General features: G+C 40.5%; 2 protein-coding genes across 3 annotated transcripts in view; one reads left to right on the forward strand and one right to left on the reverse strand.

The window, feature by feature from the left end:
- The window catches only part of fam222aa (family with sequence similarity 222 member Aa), an 87,187-nt gene extending 74,522 nt beyond the window's left edge, over positions 1-12,665 (forward strand). For both annotated transcript variants that reach the window (XM_077522772.1, XM_077522773.1), the window contains exon 3: positions 8,741-12,665. In XM_077522772.1, the coding sequence (XP_077378898.1) occupies positions 8,741-10,188 (1,448 nt within the window). In that variant the 3' untranslated portion in view covers positions 10,189-12,665. The remainder of the gene's footprint in view (positions 1-8,740) is intronic.
- Positions 12,666-23,245: 10,580 nt separating this feature from the next.
- Positions 23,246-23,278, reverse strand: part of trpv4 (transient receptor potential cation channel, subfamily V, member 4) — a 23,002-nt gene continuing 22,969 nt past the window's right edge. Inside the window, exon 18 of the mRNA XM_077522784.1 lies at positions 23,246-23,278. This exon is cut by the window's right edge and continues 465 nt beyond it. The gene's annotated coding sequence lies outside the window, so the exon portion shown is untranslated.

Consider the following 23,278-nt stretch of genomic DNA (forward strand, 5'->3'; position numbering starts at 1 on the left):
AAAAATATAGAAGACATTGTTGTTGTTCTTTTTTTACACATTTGTAGATACTGTAAAAATTTGTGGTGTTTTAAGATTAATGTTTACAAGCAACAAATGTCACTATAAGTTTTGAATATTGAAATTAATCGTATCGAATCGAAAATTGTATCGTTCCTAAACTTAATCGAACCGTATCGAACCGTTCTGTTCTGAAAGATAATCGTTTTTCAATCGAATCGCAACCTGTGTATCGAGATACATATCGAATAGGCCTCATGTCAGAGATTCCCACCCCTACTCAATATTAAGTCTTATTAGAGATTGTAGGTTGTTTATATACATTAACAAAATGTGTATAATATAATATAAAACACAATATTGTGGGGGGTTTTGTTTTTTGTTTTTTTAGTATGAGCTCTTTTATTTATTTTTTTACTTTATTGTGATAACCAATATCATAACCTTCATATCATGATAATATTGTATCATGATGTTTGGATATCGTTACATCCCTAAAAACAAAAAAAACAGTATTTGTTGGGTGAATTTGACCCAGGATATTTTCAATGTTCCGAAGGCAATCAGACAATCAAAATGAAGGATTTGTTACTAAATATGTGCTGTGCTTTAAGTCTAAAGTGGCTCATTTTGACCCACAACATAGCACAGGAGGCTTCAAGTTTCTCACTCTTTCCTCAGGTTTGCCCTGTTAGTTTACTGTACGCCATTTCATGAGCTTGTGAACATGCATCGTCTCAGGAAGGGGGAAAAGCATATTCTTGCATCCTCAGGGGAAATAATTAATCCTTACAAGGCTGTCGCATGTCGAAACGAAGCGAGTGTGAAGCATTTAGCCCAGGAGGCATCGCAGGCTGTCGCCGGCGCAGGCACCTGTTGTTGTCCCTGCCCTACATTTCATGAGAGAGCGCCGAGCGCAGGATAACAACATGCTTCACTGATGTCAAACGAGACACACAAGTGCAGATGCAGCTTCGTGTGTGTGTGCGTGTTGTTTGCGTACCTTGTTTTTCGCCTTCCACGCGTGGCATTTGCATGCACAGGTGCAGAAAAGAGGTGAGGGTGCACACAAAGGAGGTGCAAGCTGCCTTGGAGGGTTTTATCAGCTAGCGCCATCTGTACTGTATGCTGCTGCTGCTGCTCTTAGCTCAGATCTGCTGAAAACTAAACCGATAAGTCACCCGGTGCCGACATGAGATCGGACTTCCTGCTTCTGGAGTAAAGAGATGTCAAGTAACGAGTAATCTAACACGTTACAATTGTTATCTGACTGGAGCTACTCATCTACTATCATTGTAAGTTACTTTGAGAAACAGAATTGCTTCTACATTAAAGTGAAGTTGAAACCTTTTACCGACACGGCAGGAAGGAGTCAGAGAAATTTGCGTTTTCAAGCTGGAAGTACAGTCACGATTTTGACTCGGTCAGCTAAAAACAAAAACGTTAAGGTTTGTTGCACATTCTGTGCTGTCGAAATTCTGTAGTCAATTCGACTATTTAGATAGGGACCAAATAGACTCATCCATCCATCCATCCATCCATCCATTTTCTTGACCGCTTATTCCTCACAAGGGTCGCGAGGGGTGCTGGAGCCTATCTCAGCTTGCTCTGGGCAGTAGGCGGGGGACACCCTGTACTGGTTGCCAGCCAATGGCAGGACACACAGAGACGAACAACCATCCACAACCATCCACACTCTCAAGCACACCTAGGGACAATTCGGAGCGTTCAATTAACCTGCCATGCATGTCTTTGGAATGTGGGAGGAGACCGGAGTACCTGGAGAAGACCCACGCGGGCACAGGGAGAATATGCAAACTTCACCCAGGAAGGCCAGAGCCTGGACTCGAACCCAACAAAACTGATAGTCTAACAAGCAAATGAGCCCGGACAAACGCACATGGTAACAGGGACACACAATCTAAAGCTGTAATTAATCAATATCATATCAAAGCCTGCTTTCTGAACGTAGTGTTGAATTTCAAACTACCAAATTCTAAACACTCACTCAAAGCCAAACAATATAGTACAGCCTTTAATGGCTACAGATACAGTATAACGCCATTTGTTTTAAAAGTGCCTTCATTCACACATAGAAACATGATCTCTCAGGTGTGGAAGTGAACCCACGCCACCTGCATCAGATGCAAGCAGCAGTAACCACTCCGCCACCCAGAGCCCACATACAATAGCGCCATGGTGGCACTGATGTGCTGTCGTTTTCAATGTGCATGCGCAAGTCCATTTGACTCAAACTAAATATATGACCTGCAGGGCATGAAGACATGAAGAAGGAAATCAAAAACCTTATTTTGGGTCCTTTGGACATATTTTTAGTTCCGTCGAAATCAAAATTGACGTCTGTCAATGCAAAATAAATGGTTTTCACAATAAAATCAATACCTTTACGCTGTTTTGAATGGATATTATTACTTTCAATGAAATGTTGATTGCAATCCTTTTTGCAGTGCAGCCACGCAGTTCCTGCTTTCTGCTACTATATCACTCATGTCAGCTGCAGCTGATTCCATGATTGCATGGAATCCTCCAAGACCAAAAACGATGTCTTTGGTCTTTTGGTGAAAATGCAAACAGTAGGAGGGACATAGCTCAGGTGGTAGTGTGGCGGTCTGCCAAGCTGAAGGTCGTGAGTTTGAACCTCAACCCTTTAGTGAGTTTTATTTATTTATTTTTCATTTGTTTATTTTTCTCTCTTCCTAGTGTAAATTTTAGTTTACTCTAAAACTGAGTCTATTTGGTCCCTATCTAACGAGAGTCCAAATTTACTCTAATAGAGTCAAATCTAAACTCCAGATTTTACACCAGATTGTGAGTGCAGGAGGTACCCAAATTAATTGTTATATTCAGTTTTGCCATTATAACATTAATAGTTAAATATGTCAGGTAAAAAATACGGCTGTTATTTCAGATTTGATTTGAAAATTACATTTTTGTTAAGTGAAATCTAGAAAGACTGTTTATTTTTGTTTTATTATAAATAAGCATTCCATTTCTGTTATGTGATAGCCATAAAAGAAAATATTTTTAAATTAAAATAATTTTATTTGTATTTATTTTTTATTTATAATGTTATTTTATTTATTTTTTATTTTTATTTTTTCTTAATAATAATTATATATAATATAATAATATTCTATACTAATTAAAGTAATTATGTTAAGTAAAAAAGGTTGTCTTTTTTTATTTTTAATAAAAACAATTGTTCTTAAATCTCACAGTTAAAATGCACTTACAATTAAGTGGCAAAACCGGGTAAAGTGACTTGTCATGTAACTTACTTACTTTTTACTTTTAAAATCAAGTAATCAGGAAAGTAACCAAGTTACTTTTTTAAGCTAACAGTGGCCGACAAATCAAACTGTGTAGGTGAGCAAAATGACGGCCCATGCAAATTGTAATCAAGTTTGATGTCAAATTTGGATGCTGGAATCAGAAGCATCCAGATGCTCATTTGCCGCCTCCTTCCCTTTCGTCTTCCTTTATGCCTGCGATTTCTAATAACCGGAAGCCTTTGTGGAGCCGAGATGGGTTTTGTAGGCCTGAAAGGCCTCTAATCCCTGTGGCCCGTGAAGTGTGAAGCCCTTTGATGCCAGGTTGGCATGCCAAAGTCTCTGCCTATTGACAAACAAGGGCCAGGCTGGGAAAAGACGGCGGGAGAGGGCTTTATGCTCACTTTTTGAAGAAAACTCGGCCATGGAAAATATGGACTCAATCTGTGAGAAGGAAAAGAATTAGCTTCCCTTTAATGAATTTTTGACTGTTTTTTTAATGTAGTTTTTTCCTCTCATGTGGCAGTAATTAGGTGGAATGATGGGCTTAATGCAGCTGGGGGCTTGTCAGGGCGGCAGGACACAAGGCCCTAGATATGCCTGAAAGCCAAGAATCTTTCCTCATTTGGACCATGTGTTGATCAAAGATGTTTTTTTTGTTGTTGTTGTTTTTTTTGCTCATGTAAAGAAGATCAGAAAAAATGCTGCCTTTTCCATTTGCATGTGGACCAGCGATGGGCTTTGAAATGAGCGTGTTTTTCCTCTTCACAGCAAAGCAAACAAGTCTTGTCAGTTTTCCACTGTGAGTGAGCTCAAAGCATCTGGCAGCGACGTCGCCAGGGAAGCCGAGCGGGTGCCTCATCAAGGTTGGCGAGGACGAAGCTGGGCCGGCCTGGCGCGCTGCACTCCGCCCCTTCGGATGGCACCATCTTTCGGTCTCATGCTCGCTTTTAGATGATCATCTCGGTGGTTAAAAAATTGGAGCGGAGGATGGCGCGTATGGAGGACCAAAAATTCAAAAAATAAAAAATAAATACATAAATAAAAGTGAAAATAAAAATGGATATAAAAAATATAATGCAAAAATAAATACAAAGAAAAAAAAAATCTCTCTCTCTCTCTCTATATATATATATATACATATATATATATATATATATATATATATATATATCAGCAATATTAAAACAATAAAAGGCTTGCAATATTTCAGTTCATTTGTAATGAAACAAGAATGTATGGCATTTTTGCTTATTTAATTGCATTACAGAAAATAATGGACTTTATCACAATATTCAAATTTTCTGAGACAGTCCTGTATATATATATATATATATATATTAGGGCTGTACGATATTGGAAAATCATGCAATATGCGATATAGTTGCTGAATTTGGCGATATCGATATTATTGCAGTATTTATCATGTAACCTAAAGAAATTGCATTTTCATTATCTAATGAAAGAATTCCACTTTTTCATGCAGCAAAATAAGCAAACTCAATATATTATCAGTTAATTAATTGTAATTACCTTTCGATAATGTTCAACTATTGGATGGCGCTGCACATTTTAGTTAGCGTTTGACTGGTGAAATTCAGATAAAAGCATACAATTTCATATGAAACTTATTGCATGTCTTTGCGATATACATATTATATATAAATAAAAATAGAAAATAAATACAAAAAATGAGAATAAAAAAAAATACATTTTGACATAAGTACAAAAATATTTGTTTAATTATATTTTTATATCCATTTTTATTTTCACCTTTATTTATTTATTTATTTATTTTATTTTGTTATTTTTGGTCCTCCATACATAGGCACGGGGATAGGTCATGCACTAAATTCAGCTCAGGATATTCACAGCCATTCCCCTCTATCGTTAAATTTCAAATTTATTTCTTTTATGATATGGATCTTGTAGATTTAATCATTTTCACAGTTGGAGACCCATTGGGTTGTTGAAATTAACTCCCCGTGCTATCTGTAATGGAAGCCCAGAAATGAGGATTGAGGCTATTTGGCTGTGGAGTCCTTTTTAAATGATTTTGCAATTGGAAAGGAAATGGAGTGAGTCGTAGTCACAGTCGGCAACCTGCACACACTCTTTAGCTTGCTGACAGCATAGTCATGGCACTTGATGTGTGTATGTGTGTGTTTGGTTGGATTTTGCATAAAAACATATATTTATGAAGGGGTCGCAAGTCATTTGTGGCAACTGATGTATCGTTTGTAAATTGAGTTCTCCTCCCAACACCCCCCACACTTTTTGTTGCATTGAGCTAAGTAGCCATGAAATTGCCTGAATAATGTTGTTTAAATCCAATCTCAACGTGGCCCCTCACCTCCATGACCGGCCCCCAAACAATGACACATGAGGTGTGTGTGTTTTTTTCGTTTTTTTCCCTCCGTCAGAATTGCCATTTTCCTGTTTGCCACCTTGAGCTTTGCCTCATTGAACGAGGGCATTGCTATTCACGGTCGCCGCCTTCGCTGCGGAATTGAATTTCTGGGATTGGAGAGTTTCATATTGCAAACACCACATAGAATTTACTGTAGATGTTTTTGCATACATTTTTTTGGGGAGGTTGTACATATCAGTTTTCTTTTCTCACTTATTCATTGTTTTTATTTGCATTTGTTTGCATTTAATTGTGACTTCTTGTTCAAGCCTTGTTAATTAGTGGACCGTATGAATAATTATTGACATTTTTTAATACAGCTTTGTATTGGATTTTATTAGATTATTATACACATGTACCTAAAGTTATGGCCAGTTGGTGTCATTAACCTGAATGACGCGCCAGATGTTCTAACTGGGCCTGTTCATATACTGGACTGAACCACTTACAATTCTCAAACGTGCCATTCCAATTAAACAAGCTTTGATCCCCTCCCTCCTTGGTATCCAAGGCTAACCTAATTCATTGCTAAAGAGAGTTAGAATTAATTTCACAATGCACAGATTTAACACCGCCTAAGGTTCTGAGCTCTTGACAGAATGAGTTTTTAAAAAGAGCCGCTCAGCTAGGGAGTTAAAATAAGATGGAAAGAAAGAAATGGCTAATAGAGCTTTGTGAGGGAACATGAACAACAATCCTGATTAGAATATGCAAATGATGGGTTTTATTTTAGACTGGAAGACATCTCTGGTTATCCCCCTAGAATCTAGGGAACATTTACTGTAACTATTTAGGGCCTAGATAGTTACAGTAAATGTTAATGCTTTATTGTTTATCATTTAACCACTGAATCCTTTCAAATGGTTCATAATTATACTTTTGCCTCAAAACATGTCACATAATCCACAAAAAGAAAAATCCAGTTTAATCATTCATAATAGTTCATTGCAAATGGGGTGGACCAATACAGTATACCGCTCTATCTACAGGGCCATTCTCCAGCCATGTGTGACATTCCCACAACAATTCTGTTGTTCTTCCAGGCTTGAAGCTTAGGCAATAATTGAGACCTTATAAATTATAGGATATTTATTGTGCCTTATGTTAGCGCTGTCATCATGTTTAAGTGATTTAGCCTTTTCACTTCCCTTAATTCTCAGAGATGCAGAGGCAGGTCAAAAGTGTGTGACTCACTAAGACACCTGACGCGGCACATTTGAAGTAGTGGTAGAAGGTAAGTGAACAAGCTAAACTACTAGCCTAATAGAGCTAGCCTAAGACACAACAAATATCCTATAAATTAGCCTATAAGGTCTTAATTATTGCCTAAATTTGAACCCCAAAGAACAACAGAACTGTTGTGAGAAAGTCTCACACGTGACGTGAGAATGGCCCGACCCCATGTGTCTGTCCAAAGCGCTTTACCAAGCTTCAGTATGCATATGAGGCTAGCAACCGACAGAAAGGTTTTCATTTTTAGTTTAAAATAACATACTTTAATCTCCAGAATCACTCGCCATACTCTGGCCAATAGCAGAATCCAGGGTGGGGGTTTTTGTTGTTGTTTATTTTTGGTCAAGTTTTAAATCCAACCATTTTGTAGCAGCTAGCTTGTGCTAGGCTAACCTGAAAGGTTTCGTCTTTCTGGTCCAGTCAAATTAAATTAGCAAAGTCGCTTCATTGCTAGGACGGCATCAGAGGACAACAGTGGAATAACAACAAAGCTAGATGGGCTTTATTGACTGCTTAAATGTGTATTCAATGGTTAAATGCCCGTTTGTCAGTTTTTGAAAAATGCGCATGCGGAAGAACCGGGGCTGGACTGGCACAAATAATCGGCCCTGGCATTTTTACTTAGGCTGGCAGGACCAGCCCAATTCCTAATCACCCTTGGCTACCACATGGCTCCAACCACTGATGTTTACTGGTTCTGTTTGCTCTCTATACTAGACTAAGTGCAATTTCTGGAGAAATTGTGTGGGAATGCTGAATGCTAAGATTTGAATGCATGTGGAATGCTTTTGAAGTAAATTGAGAGAGAAATTATGAAATGATGACCTCCTGGTTACTGGACAATGCACTTTACCAACTGTGCCAACGAGCAGTATCAAACACCTGGTAATGATGACAAGTTATATGTATGGAAGTGGGTGTGGAAAGTGACAGAAATAGTTCAATGTCTATCCCATTGAAAATTAATGGGGAATAGTTGATATTTAATGTTAAATTGTGCGGACACTGTAAGTACTGTGGAATCAGACGACATGTACCCCAGGAGGCATGAATTTTTTTAAGCAAGTTGAAATTTGAGCAGTTTAAATCGGAAGTATTATGTAGGAGTTGTTTACATGGCAAAAAGTGTGGAGAATAAAAATCACAATAACATATGTGGGAATGCTTCAGCATTCCCACAATTATAAATGGATTAATGGGCTGCTCCTTCTAAATTGTGGGCCGGTCTATTGGGGTAAAATGGAGGAAAATATTAATTGACTAGCACCACGTCGGCCCCAAAAGACACGGGCCCACCAGGCATCTGCCCTGTATGCCAGATGGCCAGTCCAGCCTTGGGAAGACCATCCTACTAGTTCTCCTGTTCGTCCAGGGTAAACGCCTATCAAATGTCGAGAACGAGCTGGCTCATCTTCATCTTTATCGGTCTCTGCAGCCGGCCTCGCTTCATAGACGGATGTCCTCTTGCGGCTTTCAGCCATTTTCAAGTATGCGGTGGGATGGGTGGAGCTACAACAATGAATGGCTGGGTCCGAAGCTCACCGGCTACTTACTACAAACCCTCGAAGTGCACATGCGCAGCTAGGAACGAGCACGCACAACATCAGAGAACCAATCGTTAAGATGATCCACCCGGAAGACGCAGGGGCAAAACATCCTCTAATACACCTTTCACACTTTAATATAATTCTGATTAGCCAGCTAAACTTTGGCATACACATGCAGTACGACGATACAGTATGCAGCCCTACTAATTATAATGTGAAAATGAATCTCACTCATTCTTTTCCCTCTGTTTGATCCCCAGGTGACCTGGTGGTGCCTACGCATTCCCCTCGCTACCCCACTGCGGCAGAACTTGACGCCTACGCTCAGAAGACAGCCAACAGCCCTCTGTCCATCAAGATCTTCCCGACCAACATCAGGGTTCCCCAGCACAAGCACCTTAACCGGACTGTGAACGGATACGACACCACTGGCCAGCGCTACAGCCCCTACCCACACTTCCACACCGGGGGCTACCATGGCCTACTTGCCATTGTCAAGTCCTCTTCCTCCCCATCATCATCATCATCCACTTTTGTCTCATCAAAAGGTGTTCTCAAGAACTCCGAAGGCAGACGGACTAAGCTCTCTCCGGCCCACATTGCCGTTGCCCCATACCCACCTAACAGTAGCACTTTAATCACTGGCCCCGGCCAGATGGGATATCAGACGGGACCCGCTAAGCCTCCAGAGGGCCCCGGGTTGTCAGTGCCCCCCAATGTCACCGTAGCTGGCTCGGTGATTCCCGTCACGGGGGGGCGTGGCCTCGCTCTCCCCGCACAGTCCAACCTCCCTTCCATCCAGAGCATCATTTACCAGATCAACCAGCACTGCCAAGCGCAGGCTTTGCAGCAGGTGTGTCAGGGGGCCCCACCCTCCAATTCCAGTCCCTCCAAGCAGGGCACTACTGTCATGGGGGTCTCCTCTAGCTCCTCAGGTGGCGGCTACGTGGTGGGAATCGGCCCACAGGCTAACGTGGCGTACACGGGTCCAGGGCTGCCGGCTCCAAACGCCGAGGCGGTCAAGGGCGGGGTTTACGCCGACGGTATGGACTACATCCTGTGGCAGAAGCAGCAGCAGCAACAGCAGCAGCAACAGGCGGTGCTACGAATGTACAGCGGGGGCAGCGGAGGGGGAGGAGCCGTCAGCAAGTCCCCCGAAAGCTGCATCCCAGGGATTATGGCAGCGCAAATATCCTCGTCCTCGTCAAGACCGTACCACCTGACGGCGAGCGCAAGCGGCGGGGGCGGGCTGGACAAAGTTAGCTCCTCCCCTTTGAACTGCATGGGCATGCACGGGAATTTCTCGGTGGGTCAGTACTTTGCCCCCCCGTGGAACAGCGTCCTGGTGACACCCGATAGCGACTGCTACAACCCGCAGGAGCATCTGGTCTCCTCCACGGGCGGTTCGGCCACGGGCCACAGAGAGGTGGGCTACCCGCACCATCCCTATCACCACCACCATCACCACCACCATCATCACCACCCCGCCATCGACAGCGGAGGCCGCCTGTGCTGCAGCCTGCCCAGCAAAAGTCTGTGCAACACGTCCGTGTTGAGCAGCAGCCTGCAGTCTCTGGAATACCTGATCAACGACATCCACCCGCCGTGCATCAAGGAGCAGATGCTGGGCAAAGGCTACGAGACTGTGTCGGTGCCACGTCTGCTGGACCACCAGCACGCTCACATCCGCCTCCCCGTTTACAGATAGAGGCGGCGCGAAATCGAGTTGTGAATTTGTAAAGAAGATCTCAAGTCCAAGGACTGATCCGGTTTTGCTTTAACAGGTGCGCCGGTTTAGCGGGAGGGGCTGTGAGCGCTTTCAAGCCAGGCTAACGAGAATTCCAAATAAGAAAAGGGCAGTAGTGATTGCGAGTGGGGGAGAAAAGGGATTTGAAGATTCTCCATTGTGCGGTTTGCCAATAGGAATTTGCCGTTGATTTAGTTGTCTTTCTGTTTCCGTTTATGTTACCGATCTTTTACTTGCCTGAACTTTGAACTTTTCTCTCTTTTTTTTTTTTTTTTTTTCTGATGGAATCATAGCTTGACGTGAAGTGCATACACCACCTGTACCCCCCACTTCAAATACTAAGACTGAAGCTACTGTGTAGGTTGTCACTGAAATAAACGGTCGTCACAGGACCAAAGTTTAGGGCTGCTCTTAACATCCACAACCACACACAGATGGATGAAGACAGACTCAGTGAAATTATAGCCAGGACTCGAGTGTTCTGCTCAAAAATCATCAAGTCTGATTAGGACAGGATAGTACATTATTAATGATTATTGCTGTTATAATTGATACATAAATTGCACTGCTTGAATCTTGTTAACTTTGAAGTTTGGAATTGGGTAGTTTGGATATGATATATTTAAGAAACTTGAAAAACTTGAACCTATTTTATGTTGTTTTATATATTTGTAGGTATATAATATGCATTGGCTGCTATGGGGAAAAGTGTCTCGGATGCTTTGTTCTTTCCACTTGGTTTTTATGGTTTAAATATTCCTTTTTCAAGCAAATGTGCAGTTTCCATGCCCTGTTTTGAGGCATCGTCACTGCTTTGGTTCTGTAAGAACCTGCTTTGTGAGAGCTTGTTTTCCTAACCAACACTGGAATCTACAGGGTGGCTGAAAAGTAGAACTCGGCATTATTATTATTATCATTATTATTTTATTTTTATTTTTATTTTTTTTATCGAATACTTGTTCTGGATTACATGGGGAAATGAAAGTACATTTTCATATTTTCAACATACAGTAAACACAGGTGGCGTCAAAAACAACAAACCAACAGACAGCCAAGTAAACTGGCCATCTAGAAAATCTATGAAGATGACAATGGGGAAATAAAACGATACAGAATCCATATTTATTTATTTTTTTATTCTAAAAGCTATTCATGATGCCTACTTACTTTTCACCCACCTTGCACAATTACGAGGGAGTATTAGGCCCACACTGAAAACAGTAATACAATGAGAATAAAGTCATGTAATAAAAACATAATATTAAGATTACTTGAGAAAAATAATAAGTTAACAATATTTATGATATTACCTAAATAATAAGACAGGTCTTCATTGTGAGGCATTGACGTTTTCATATTCACTCCTCAAAAATATTAATTTTTTAAATGTATTTAATTAGTTTTAATGTGATTTTTTTGTTGATAAAATGTATTCATCTTCATAACAACTTTATTCTCAGAATTTTCCTTTCAGTGTCTTTCTAATACTCCTTCATAACAATCAGTCTTGAAACGCTTATTTAAAAAGACGCAGAAAAAGAAATGTTACAGTAAAAAAAATGTGAATTGCGAGGTTATCGCCATAACGATACATGTACGTGTGTGCTTAACACGAGTATGTGCATTTTAGCTCTTCAAAAGCCTCAGACGTTTTATTTTCATTTGAAGATTTCGACCACAGTCCCCATAAAAATCATATCTGGGTAATGTACAGGAATTCTTTTGCTGATCTAAGCTTCCTTTTGAATGGAGGACTTAGTGCCTCCTTTCTATGTGTAACTGTCACATCTGCCTTCTCTGTCAGGTGTCGTCATAGCGATAGAGGAAGCTGAGGTATAGAAGGGAGTCCTATTTTGAGAGATACGATTCACTCTTACAAATAAAAAAAATAAAAAAAAATGAAAACAATCGTTTGCTCTCCTCTGGCATCAGATGAAATGAGACAAGGGTCATTGCTTTCCTTTGTTCATTGTAGCCCCTGGTTGGGATGCATTTAGCCCGAGCCAGTCTTAACTAGATGATTCAGAGCGGTGAAATATTTATTATGACTGTGAGATTCCCTTGAATGTACTGCACTTAAATTACTGCGATGTGTTATTGCCTTGTGGGATTCAAGTGAAAGAGAGAAATTGGATCAGTGCAGCAGACCTGTGGTCTTGATTAGCATTTCTTTTGTCAGTGGAATTTCAATGCTAAATTCAATTTATTAAATAAAGCGGAGCGCCGGAGCATTGTTGTGGGGAAATACTGGCATCAGTCTAGATTTATGAAGTGCAATTATTATGACTGTATGAACATTTTTTTTTTCTCTGAGCTTACACCAAAAAAAAAAATGTAAACTACAGTTGTCAATACATTCCCAATGTACCACATCCCTAATCCCTATCCTTCTTTTTTGTTTTGTTTTGAGGTGTAAAATAAATTTCTTTAAGAATATATCCAGAGGCCACATTTTGGCTTTGACGTCTGTCATTATTTTCTAAAGCTTTAGATGTCAGCGGGAAGTCGGACCCTGTGGGATGTTGAGCAGAGGCTTGATGAGTGGTGTTGAACCTTTTGCTGTCAATGACACAAAAAAAAAAAAACTTTGAAGTTGTCTTCTTTAATCTAGGGATGTCCTCATTTGAACTTTGACAGCTGACCTAAATCTCGACTATGAGCCTTAAAATGTGAGTTAATGGTGTTTGTATACTCTCCACTGTCATCGAGGTACTGATGGCCTAACGCGCACCAAACCCCTTTGGCTTATATTTTTAAGCCTCCTTAACATTCCAATACAAAAAAAATAAAAAATAAAATCATGTTGTTTCAACAGCTTAATGCCCCAGCCGCGGTCTGATTTTGCCGTCTTGTAGAAATATTCTGACAGATTTACAGATACATCCCGTCCCTAAATCCCCTCCGTTTGGCTTCTGCATCCGAGCATTAAACCCTGTCACATGACGTTGAAGTCAAGAGACGATACTTGAGGCAGTGGAGATTCTGCTGTCTGGCCTTTCCCACCAGTGGAGGTCTGGGGCAGCCGTCCTCTCAGCTAATGGGAGTATTGGGTGACAGTACCAGTGGAGAGTATTCAGTCGGGTTGAAATCAAACCCTTTTCAAATAGGAATGGATTTCTTGTGAAGTACGGAGAGAGAGGAGTAGGCCTACAGTAATTAGAGAGGAAAGACTTTGTCAATTCACTTGAATTTCTATTAAATCAAGTAGTTATTTTTGCTTCACTGTGTGGCTATTTGTTAGAGACGCCATTAATGAGGTCCTTTTGGTGTATGCCTTTTTGCTGTCACATTCACTACAACACATATGAAACAAAACATGCCCACGACATTTCCACTGAGGTCATTTTCTGTTTACTAGTTTAAACGAGACAATTATAAAGTACAAGCATAAATTTACTCACCTACAGCTCTTGAGACATGACATGACCACGCAACCAGTCCAGGGTGTACCCCGCCTACTGCCCGAAGCCAGCTGGGATAGGCTCTAGCACCCCCCGCGACACTTGTGAGGAAGAAGCGGTCAAGAAAATGGATGGATGGTATTTTCTCACTAGGACCCCTGAGGACCCACGATCTGCCTGATTAAAACCTTTTCCACTACTTTTTTTTTTAGAGACAATTCCACGCTTTCGTCACAAGTCAAAATGGTGGCCTCTCTCAATGAAAACAGACTCTCCGCTCGTAATTAGATTTGTGAGGATTATTTTGATTTTAAAATGTGATGAAATGTCATTTGTCTACAACAGCAATCTGCCTGCACAGGTAAAAGTGCGATATCAACAGATATTGGACGTAATTGGTCTGACGTTAGTTGAATTTCCTGACTAACAACCAAGAGGAATGTGTACTTTACTGCATTATTAAAAATGAAAGAATCAAAACCACATAGTCTATGTATAGATTTTAGTTCTTAGGTCATCTGAATATTGTACATTATGCTAATCATTTAAAAATGTATGATATGCAAGCTAAAAACGTCAAACGACTAGCATATGCCACATTAGCTAGCACGGTGGTTTGAGTTTGGGTTGAGTTAGCCTGGCCAGCAAGTCTACACTTTTTTTTTTTTAATTCTTTACAAAGAGTAGGGCATTCACATCACTAATTTCAACAATTTGGTCTTTTAGAGTGATGTTTGACCTATTTTTATTGAGTAACCCTTATGATTACCCTCCTGTTACTAAGAAAAACAAGTAATTTAACCATCACTCCAAGGAGAGTGGAGGGGCTTTAATCGATTTATATAGATAATGATGCGAGCTGGTTAACACCTAAAATATGTACAAAACAAAATAATACACACTTGAAAATGATTCTTACTACATAGGAAGTGCTCACTAGCACTGTGGCCTTGGTTAACCTCCATTTTGAACTGTCCGGTTACACTCTTTTACTGCTTAGCCTTTTACACATTTTTTCTGATGTTCAGAGCTCCATGGGAAAAACATGGAATGATAATTTAGTTTCCATCATGATACGGTTGGAACATCCCACCACACAAAAACATTTAGGCCTGATTTTCAGAGTTTGTATGTTAGTCAGTGGTCACAGGCATAAGCAAAACTACGCCATTTGTTTTCACAGAGTAAGGGATGTTGCATTGAGGAAATATCAGAAATGCCCGAATGTTCGGCTTTATTCATATGCTGTACATGTTACATGCTGTAACCACGGACTTAGATATGAATGACTAACAATGCAGTCGAGAGAAGTGAAGCCACTGACGGCCATCTTATGTTGACCACCTAACATGAAACGTTTGATTTCTACAACGCGACGTTTTCACATTATTTTCTGTCTCTATGGTGAAATGTCATCTCTAAGTCTGTAGCGGTAACCCAGCTTCCCATTTTGGACAATGCACACTTCGGCCATATTAGGATAATAGAATTAAAGTTCCAATTGATTTGTGCCTGATCTGATCCATGTATGGCTCACTCAGCTGCAGAGGCAGAGTGGCATATGGCATGTCATTATCCCCCCCACCACCCGTCCAAGGCCAACAGGGTTCAGCAGTACTTAAAACAAACTGAAGGTTACGGCTGCCCGGCATTGAAGGGGAGGACAGCGGGGGCGGGTGGCGGCTAAAGCCCAGTCTCCGCTGCGTCTCGTAGGGCCTCAGCGGCGCACCATGGCGCCCCGGCTCAACGGCTCGCTTTGAAAGCCGCCTGTGTTTGATCGGGGCGGGGGGGATTTGTTTTCTGTTGGATTATACATGCTTGCTCCCCCGCTTGGACTGAGGGGGCCCTGTGCAACGTGACAGATCTCAGAGCGGAGCGAGATACAGGGAGGGATTTTTGGGGTCAGAAAAGCCCCGAAGCATCAGTAATCAGGATAATTGCCATGTTCCTGCATGGTGCCGCTATCAGATGCCCCTCTTTGGCTCAGCTCAGCGGCCTCATATTCAAATTCCAGCTCCATTGAAATCCTCCTGAAAGACATATTGTGCCTCAATGTATCCCATCCTAGTAAATCAATTAAGTTTTAAATGCTGCAAGCTAATTACGCTGCCCAGGAAAGGACAGATGTGGGCGCCATGCGAACGGGGATATTTCGATCTATAAAACGTATCGACTGCTAACCTGTTTTCAAGGGCAGCGAGACGCTCACCAGGGTGGCCTGAGGGCAACGTGAAGAGAAACGGACTTGCGCTGCTTGTAAAGATCCGTTTGTGAATCCTGGGAAGACCTTTCAATGGTGCCAAGGTCCTGCTGCATTTTATGCACGGGGCCAGCAGGGGTATTATAGTTTTGGAATTTTTCATTTTAATTATTTTTTATTTCGTTTTGAGTTTTGTTTTTTTAAATTTAGTTCCTTTTAATTAGTTTTCATGGTGGTTCTGTTTTTATTAGCTTTAGTTATTTAACAAATGCTTAGTTTTAGTTCATTTCATTATTAGTTTTATAGTTTTAGTATGTTTTTTTTTGTGTTTTTTTTTTTAATATGTATTACTTGTGCGAAATATTTAAAAATCACCATGGGAGCGATGTCATCTGAATGTGCTTTTCTATTGGCTGCTGCTCGATGACGTCGCTTCTGTGTGACGCACTTTCAAACATTAAAGGGATACTTGATTCATTGAGCCATCTTCAGCAGTAAAAAGTTCATCTTTTGTCTATAATAAATGTTGTAACGTCATTATTTTTTATGTACAATGAATACCTTTAAAAATTATTTTTTTTCCTCTTGCTGTCGACTAATCATGACATCACCTGTACTGAGGAAGTAAGTAACAACCAATCACAGCTCAGTTTGCTGACCAACCCCAGAAAGCAGGTGAGCCGTGATTGGTCGTTACCTGCTTCCTCAGCACAGGTGATGTCATCATTAGTCTACAGCAAGAGGGGGAAAAAAAAAAGTTTTTAGAGGTATTAATTGTGAAAAAATAATGAAGTTATTAAATTAACTCTGGTCAAAATATGAACTTTACACTGCTAGAAATTGTATCCCTTTAATATCAAAATGTATTAATATTAATTATTTAAAATCATCCCCAAAGGCATGCATTAAATTAATTACCAACGACTAAAACGAAGGACATTTTTGTTAGTTTCAGTTAGTTTTGTAAACATAAAATGGAGTTTCAGTTAGTTTTCATTTAAAAAAAAAAACATTTTCGCTTTTATTTTATTTTATTATTATTTTTTTTAATCTTAGTTATACTTTTTTAGTTAACTAAAATAACCTTGGGGGCCAGTTAAAAACAAGGGGGCCATAAGGGACGAAGAAAACAATGGCAGATGCTCACTCGCTAGAGTCTTGGCGCCGCTTCTCCAGCCTACACATGGTTAAGCGTGTGTTTGTGTGTGTGCGGAAGTCATTGGGGGGTAGAACTTGGGCCTCCAGGGCGCCTTCCTAACACACACACCCCCCACCCCCCCAATGTCTATGACTGGCAGAAACAGATCATGTCATACAGCTGATCTTTGGCTCCCACTATGCAAGGAAATAATCAATAATTCACAAAATATGTGCAATATGGTTTCACTTTTTCCAAGTTCTGTATAATGTACAATCATAGATGAGCGCATAAATCACAAATTTGCCTCAAAAGCCCCATCCAGCAGGGGCTTAGGCCGTTCTATATCTTCAGCATCATAACTATATAGGTTCAGCTGAAGAAGCTTATTGCCTCCAAATATTTTTATGCAGATGTCTATATCCAATCCAAATATCAAAATCTGGGGATTTTGCTTTTTCCTCCTGTTTCCTTTATTGTTTGTACGGAATGTTCCTATGGGCAAACAGGGCTGTTTTCTTTCCTGGATCATCGCGGCTGCGCCAACAATGTCCAAGTCTGAGGGTACGGCAACCTTGAGAAAATAATATATATGGAAATGGGGAATATATAACGCATCTCTCTTATTGTTCTCCCTGCAGTGATGTATTTATGTTTGTGTCTCCTCAGGATGAAAACATGTAAAGAATATCCCTCCTTTTTTGGAACTGATATATGGTAGACAAAATATGAGGTGTTAATCTGAAAGAAAGTTGTAAAATCTTTTTGTTGCAGGGGCGTTTCAACTTTTCAATGTGCTTATACAGCCAAATCATCCCAGCGATTGCTTCTCGTCTTTTCTTGGGCAGTTGTGCAATTTCCTCCTAATCTCCCCACAAGTGTCATCTTGGATTTGCTCAAACTGCCACGCGGTCGCCCGTCCATCCCAGACATGCGCTCTGCCCGCTGCTGTTTGTCAGTCTCAGGACTGAAATGTACAAATTTGTTATTCATTGGACCGCTCCTCCTCTCTTATGTATGATTGTTTGATATATGAATAAAGCAAATAACTTCTATGTGGACCATTTCTGTCGCTCTGATTCATCGACCCCTCACTCTTTGTCTTAGGACGCACAATCTCCACCATATGTTGACCTCCACAATCCTGCTCCTCACACGACCTTTTCGCCTTTTAGGTGTTGGTGATGGTATCCTGAAAGGTTGAACCCTCCATGAAGGACAAACAGTTTTTTATTTAGCCCATCTTAAATGATTACAATAAGACAGAAGGCATACTCATACTCTGTATAAGCTTGCATGAGGATTTAGTGACAGTGTTGTAAGCGTTGAGGCCAAGAAAAGCTAAGTCTGCATGCAACTGGAGAAAGTGGTCAAGATCAAGTGCCCGCAACTCTCGTCAAAAGAAGCTAATTGCGATTTTTACAGGAAAAGTCAACCTCAAAATGTTATTGACAATATGTCGTACAAATATGTGTGATGAATCTTTGAGAAGCACTCGGAGTTATACCATATTGGAGAAAAATTCAAAATGGATGTATTGGTACAACCATATATCATGCAGGGTGGAATGGTAGAGACAGAAAATAATGTGACAATGCCATGGGAAAATGAATGTATGCAAGTTAGGTAGGCTTACCAAGCGGCAGCGTAAGATGGCCGCCAATGGCTTCATTTTTTCCAATGGCAAGTAAGTGGGATTGTTAATCCATTCATATATAGGCCTAAGTGTGATCTCTGTGGGCGGCCATTTTGCCACTTGCTGTCGACTGAAAATGACATCCAATCACGGCTCAGCTTTAGAAAATCGTGAATCGTGATTGGGCGTTCCCTGAGGTCTGATGATGTCATTTTTAATGGACAGCAAGTGGCAAAATGGCCGCCTACTGAGATGGATAATAGTGGGTGGATTTTGCTGAGTAACTCATATTCCACAAGCGCAATATTAATCAGAATAATGTGTTTAGACTATATTGAGGCTGCATAGAACATATTGTAAAGAAGATTATTGGATTGACTTCCTCTTTAAAGTCTCATTTGTCACAACTCATAGAAGGATTTTCCATTTGTATGAACAAGAAGAAAATTGTGTAGATTTATCTTAATAATACAAGTGTTTATTTGTTTATTTATTCTAAAGATGAAAAGTTCTGGTGCACTTAATCCATTTATCAATTGGTTAAATTTGATGACACAAGAGACACAAGACTGAATTTGCTTGATTTAAATCATCCCAAAATGGCAACAACATAGCACAACCTAATGAGACCCAACTGTACAACCTAAACTGTGACAAAAATGATGGCCTTGCAAAGATGAGTCCCAGTGGGGTGAAATATTGGAAACATCTCTCTGTACCATGTACCAAATATAACAATTTCTGACATCTTACTACAATTCCTGTCATTTTGAAAAGACATAAAACAGACAACAATTAAAGATTTACAGTAATTAAACATAAAAGTCAACTTAAAAACATTTCTATATTAGTCTTGAGCAATGTTTTGTTCTAACAACACTTCCTGTTTAAACAACACAAGTACCGTTAAGAACTACTAATATTAATGGTCCCCTTTTCTTTTTCTTTTTTTTTTTTGTCTCCTCACTCACAAGCTCTCCACCCACCTAAAAACATCAGATAAGCGGGAGACTGATGAGGGCGCCTCCTCCAGTAGAGCGTGCGTTACTGGGAGACTGCACACTGATTTCATGCACGCTCACTCGAACAGAAAAAGAGCTCTGTGGAGCAGAAATGCTTCTCTTATTAGCAAAACTCATTCACCTGCACGCCACATTGACTCGCTGGCAATTTAACAATAGATCATAAGAAATGCCGATGGAGACCCGGCGGCAGGTTGACGCCGCCGCGTCCTGCCTGTCACTTTAGACATCCTGAATTCATTTTGGGTTCGGTGACCTCGTTTCATCCGCGATGGACTGAAAGGTCATCTCACGGGCTGCGCAAGCGTTCAATTTAGAAATATCGCACCTTGGTGTCATATTTCACTGGGGATCGTGGGAAGTATTTCACGCAATTATTCCAGCAAAGAGAAAATTAAACCAAGAGCTGCTGTGGGAGTTGTCTCCTCCGTGAGTTTAGTGCTCAGGCGGTAGAAACTGCACTGGACGAGCTGGGCGGTGAGCAGCATCGTGCCGTGCATAAATGAGTTGGCTAAATCCCAGCAAAGAATCTGCGCGCTACTTATCAGCCTAAACACCTTCGAGCTTAACTAGCTGGACAATGGATGGACATTTTGTGCTGCCAGTTGCTGAGCTTACATCAGCTTTCGCTCATTTGCAGTTTGAGAGTGAACATGATAATCTAACCTTTTGGTCGAGACGCATTTGTAGCAGCAAGCGCACATATTTTTGTTAAGTGCGCGCATTTCCTGTGCATCTCCAGAGTTGCTGACAGTGATACTTGCAGGACCGAGGCCTGGCCTACTTAAAGGGCTAGCAGAGAAGAGGGCAGGCCAACTTGTCAGCAGCACTAGGTGCTTGCTGCTTAGATAAACCTGCAGGATTAGTGGCCCAGTTAAAGTTGGGCCAAAGAGGATTAGCCTCTTCTCTTCTGAGGTGGCAAGAGATTCCCTGCATGTCCTTCAGCACTGCTGGCCTTAGAAAGAGATGAGAGTAAGAGGAAGGGGGGTTGGGGGCTCCAGGTTGTGCTCCGAGTTATCTAAGTGAGAATCACCTTTGTAGCATGTTGTTAATAAAAAAAATAAAATAAAATAAAAAATAAAAAAAAAAGGGGAAGAAGATGAAAGGTGAGGAGTAATAATTAAAGGTGAAAGCCACTGAAGCACTGCATAAATGCTTTCCAGCGCGTGCTTTCATTAAGAAGGCAAAAGCTGATAATTAACGGCCAGGTGTTACAGTGAGGTCAACCATAGTTTGCCAGAGAAGTATTTAGAAGGTGCCCATCCTTTTACGAATTATTTGTCATTATGGTAATTAGAGTGCTCAATGAAATATATTTAAATATGAGATTTAAAACAAGCACTTTCCTGCTCGTGTTACTGTAATTTCGTCTCGTTAAATCCGCGTGCTCAGTGCTACATTACATTATAGACCTCTACTGCCACCAGCAGGCGATAACAAGAACAGCAGAAACCCTCAAACCACAAAAGGAAGCTATAGAAATAAAACGGCTAAATTTTGGTTTGTAGGGAAATTACGTCCTAATTAAAAATATATATATATTTAAAAATAATTATTTCTTTTACCATTATCATTAAACAGCCATTTGTTTTGTGTAGTGGTTGTCATCATTAGGAGAGAGTAGGAATGAAGAGAAACCATGATTCACAATCACATCTATGCACAATTTCGTTTTCAATTAACCTAATATGTATGTTTTTTGTTGTTTGTTTTACAATGCAAGAGGGAGTCGGAGATAACCCACCCAAGATTCAAACTCAGAACCTCAAAACTGAAGTGTCATTCAGTAACTCAAACAATTCTATATGACAGAATTAAGGCCAATATAATCAAGAGTGACTTAAACTAAGAGTAAATACAGGACATTAGCAACGGCATAGCAACTGACAGCATTAGCACAATATCATCATAAGGGACATAGTAACTGCATAAGCAACTGACAACATCATCATCATAACACAATGACACACAACCCAAAACACAGTCAAAGAAATTATTCTACTGTCTTTTACTGGGCCGGAGTCCTGCAGGTTTTGCGTGATTCCCTTCTCCAACACAGCTGATATATCATCAGCAAGCTCTGCATAAGCCTGATAATGATCCTGTTGATTGGAATCTGTAACGTTCCGACTACTGTCGGTGGAAAAGTGGATCCCAAAAACATAGGCCCAGACAGGAAAATACAATTTTGACGTGGTTTATTGACAAACCCACACTACGCAAAACGCTGGCTCAGATGCCAGGAAAAAAAAAACAACATAAAGCTCGAGTACAATACTGTACTCGGAAAAGTTGATAACAAAAAACACTTGCAAAAGGCAAGGAGAAACAGGGGTTAACAAAAAATACTTACAACGCAAGCTAGTTCTATCTAATTACAATAACACACACTACAGTCTAACTATATACAAAACAGAAAGCGCCATGGCAGATACACGTGGAAAAATACTAACTTATCAAATCAAAACAAGACAAGACTATACTAGAAACACGAGACTAAGATTCCGGAACAAAAGGTCTAGAATGACTTGAGCAAGGGCTGCGTGCAAGAAATAATCCGACAGTGATCTATCGCTCCGGGAGTCCTTTTAAAGACCTCTTGATTGTGGAAATGCGCCTCAGGTGTGGCGCAGGTGGACGCCCCCTTCACTTGCCCACTGGAATAACACCAGACACACAGACTGAGAGCAGGATCATGACAGAATCAGCTTGTGTTGAAGAGGGAAACCTCCAAAACCTGCAAGACGCCAGCCCTCGAGGCCCACCCCTGCTCTACATACTGAATTCAGTGTGTTTGTGACATGTAGGACAAATAATACAAATACACAATTGACAACAAACTTCTGTTTATTGTTCTTTGGGACCAATTATTACAACTGTATAATTTTTTTTTAAATATTTAAACATAGTGAAATGTGACCTCTTTGACAGTTCAAATGAAAGCACAATAACTCAAATACAGACATACATGCAGCATGTACATAAGTCGGAAGCACAAAAACAAGATGTCGCGAGGGCAAGGAGCCAAATGCAATGAAAATTCTCAAACAAATAGACGGCGAGGCCTCCGCGTTGATTATGCAAATACCCCCGCAGCTGCGGGGAACATAATAACTCGGGATATATTCAAAGACAAACCACAACACGGAAGGCTATTGTCTCCCTACTTGCCTGACAACTGTAACCTTGCTCATCAGGCCCGTTTTTGCAGAACAATGTCTGTGTTTTGCAACAATAAGACATATATCGGCAGTGAGCACAGTGCATTGTTTAGCTCCAATATACAGTAAGCTGCCTGCCTACGCTGACAGCCCAGGCTTGACACAAGTTTATACAACAATTTAATTAATACCATACAGAAATATACTACAACCAACATAGACACTCTGCAGTCACACTAACATTATATAGACGTCACTAAGCTATAATACAAATAATACTAAACTAAATGTCCATAAATATTTATTGCTGTATTTTCTTCCTGATGAGATAGATATTTGAAGATTTTAAAACAATGTTTGCACTGTTAGTACAATCATACAGTAATGATGATTCTGTAGGCCTCAGTTAGGTGAAAACAGTATTCTGACTGTATCAAGTTCCTGAGTAAAATGCAAAAAAAAATAAAAAATCTGAACATTTTTATGATGTGTT

This window comes from Festucalex cinctus, chromosome 5 (assembly GCF_051991245.1).
Source record: "Festucalex cinctus isolate MCC-2025b chromosome 5, RoL_Fcin_1.0, whole genome shotgun sequence".
NCBI classification, from domain to species: domain Eukaryota; kingdom Metazoa; phylum Chordata; class Actinopteri; order Syngnathiformes; family Syngnathidae; genus Festucalex; species Festucalex cinctus.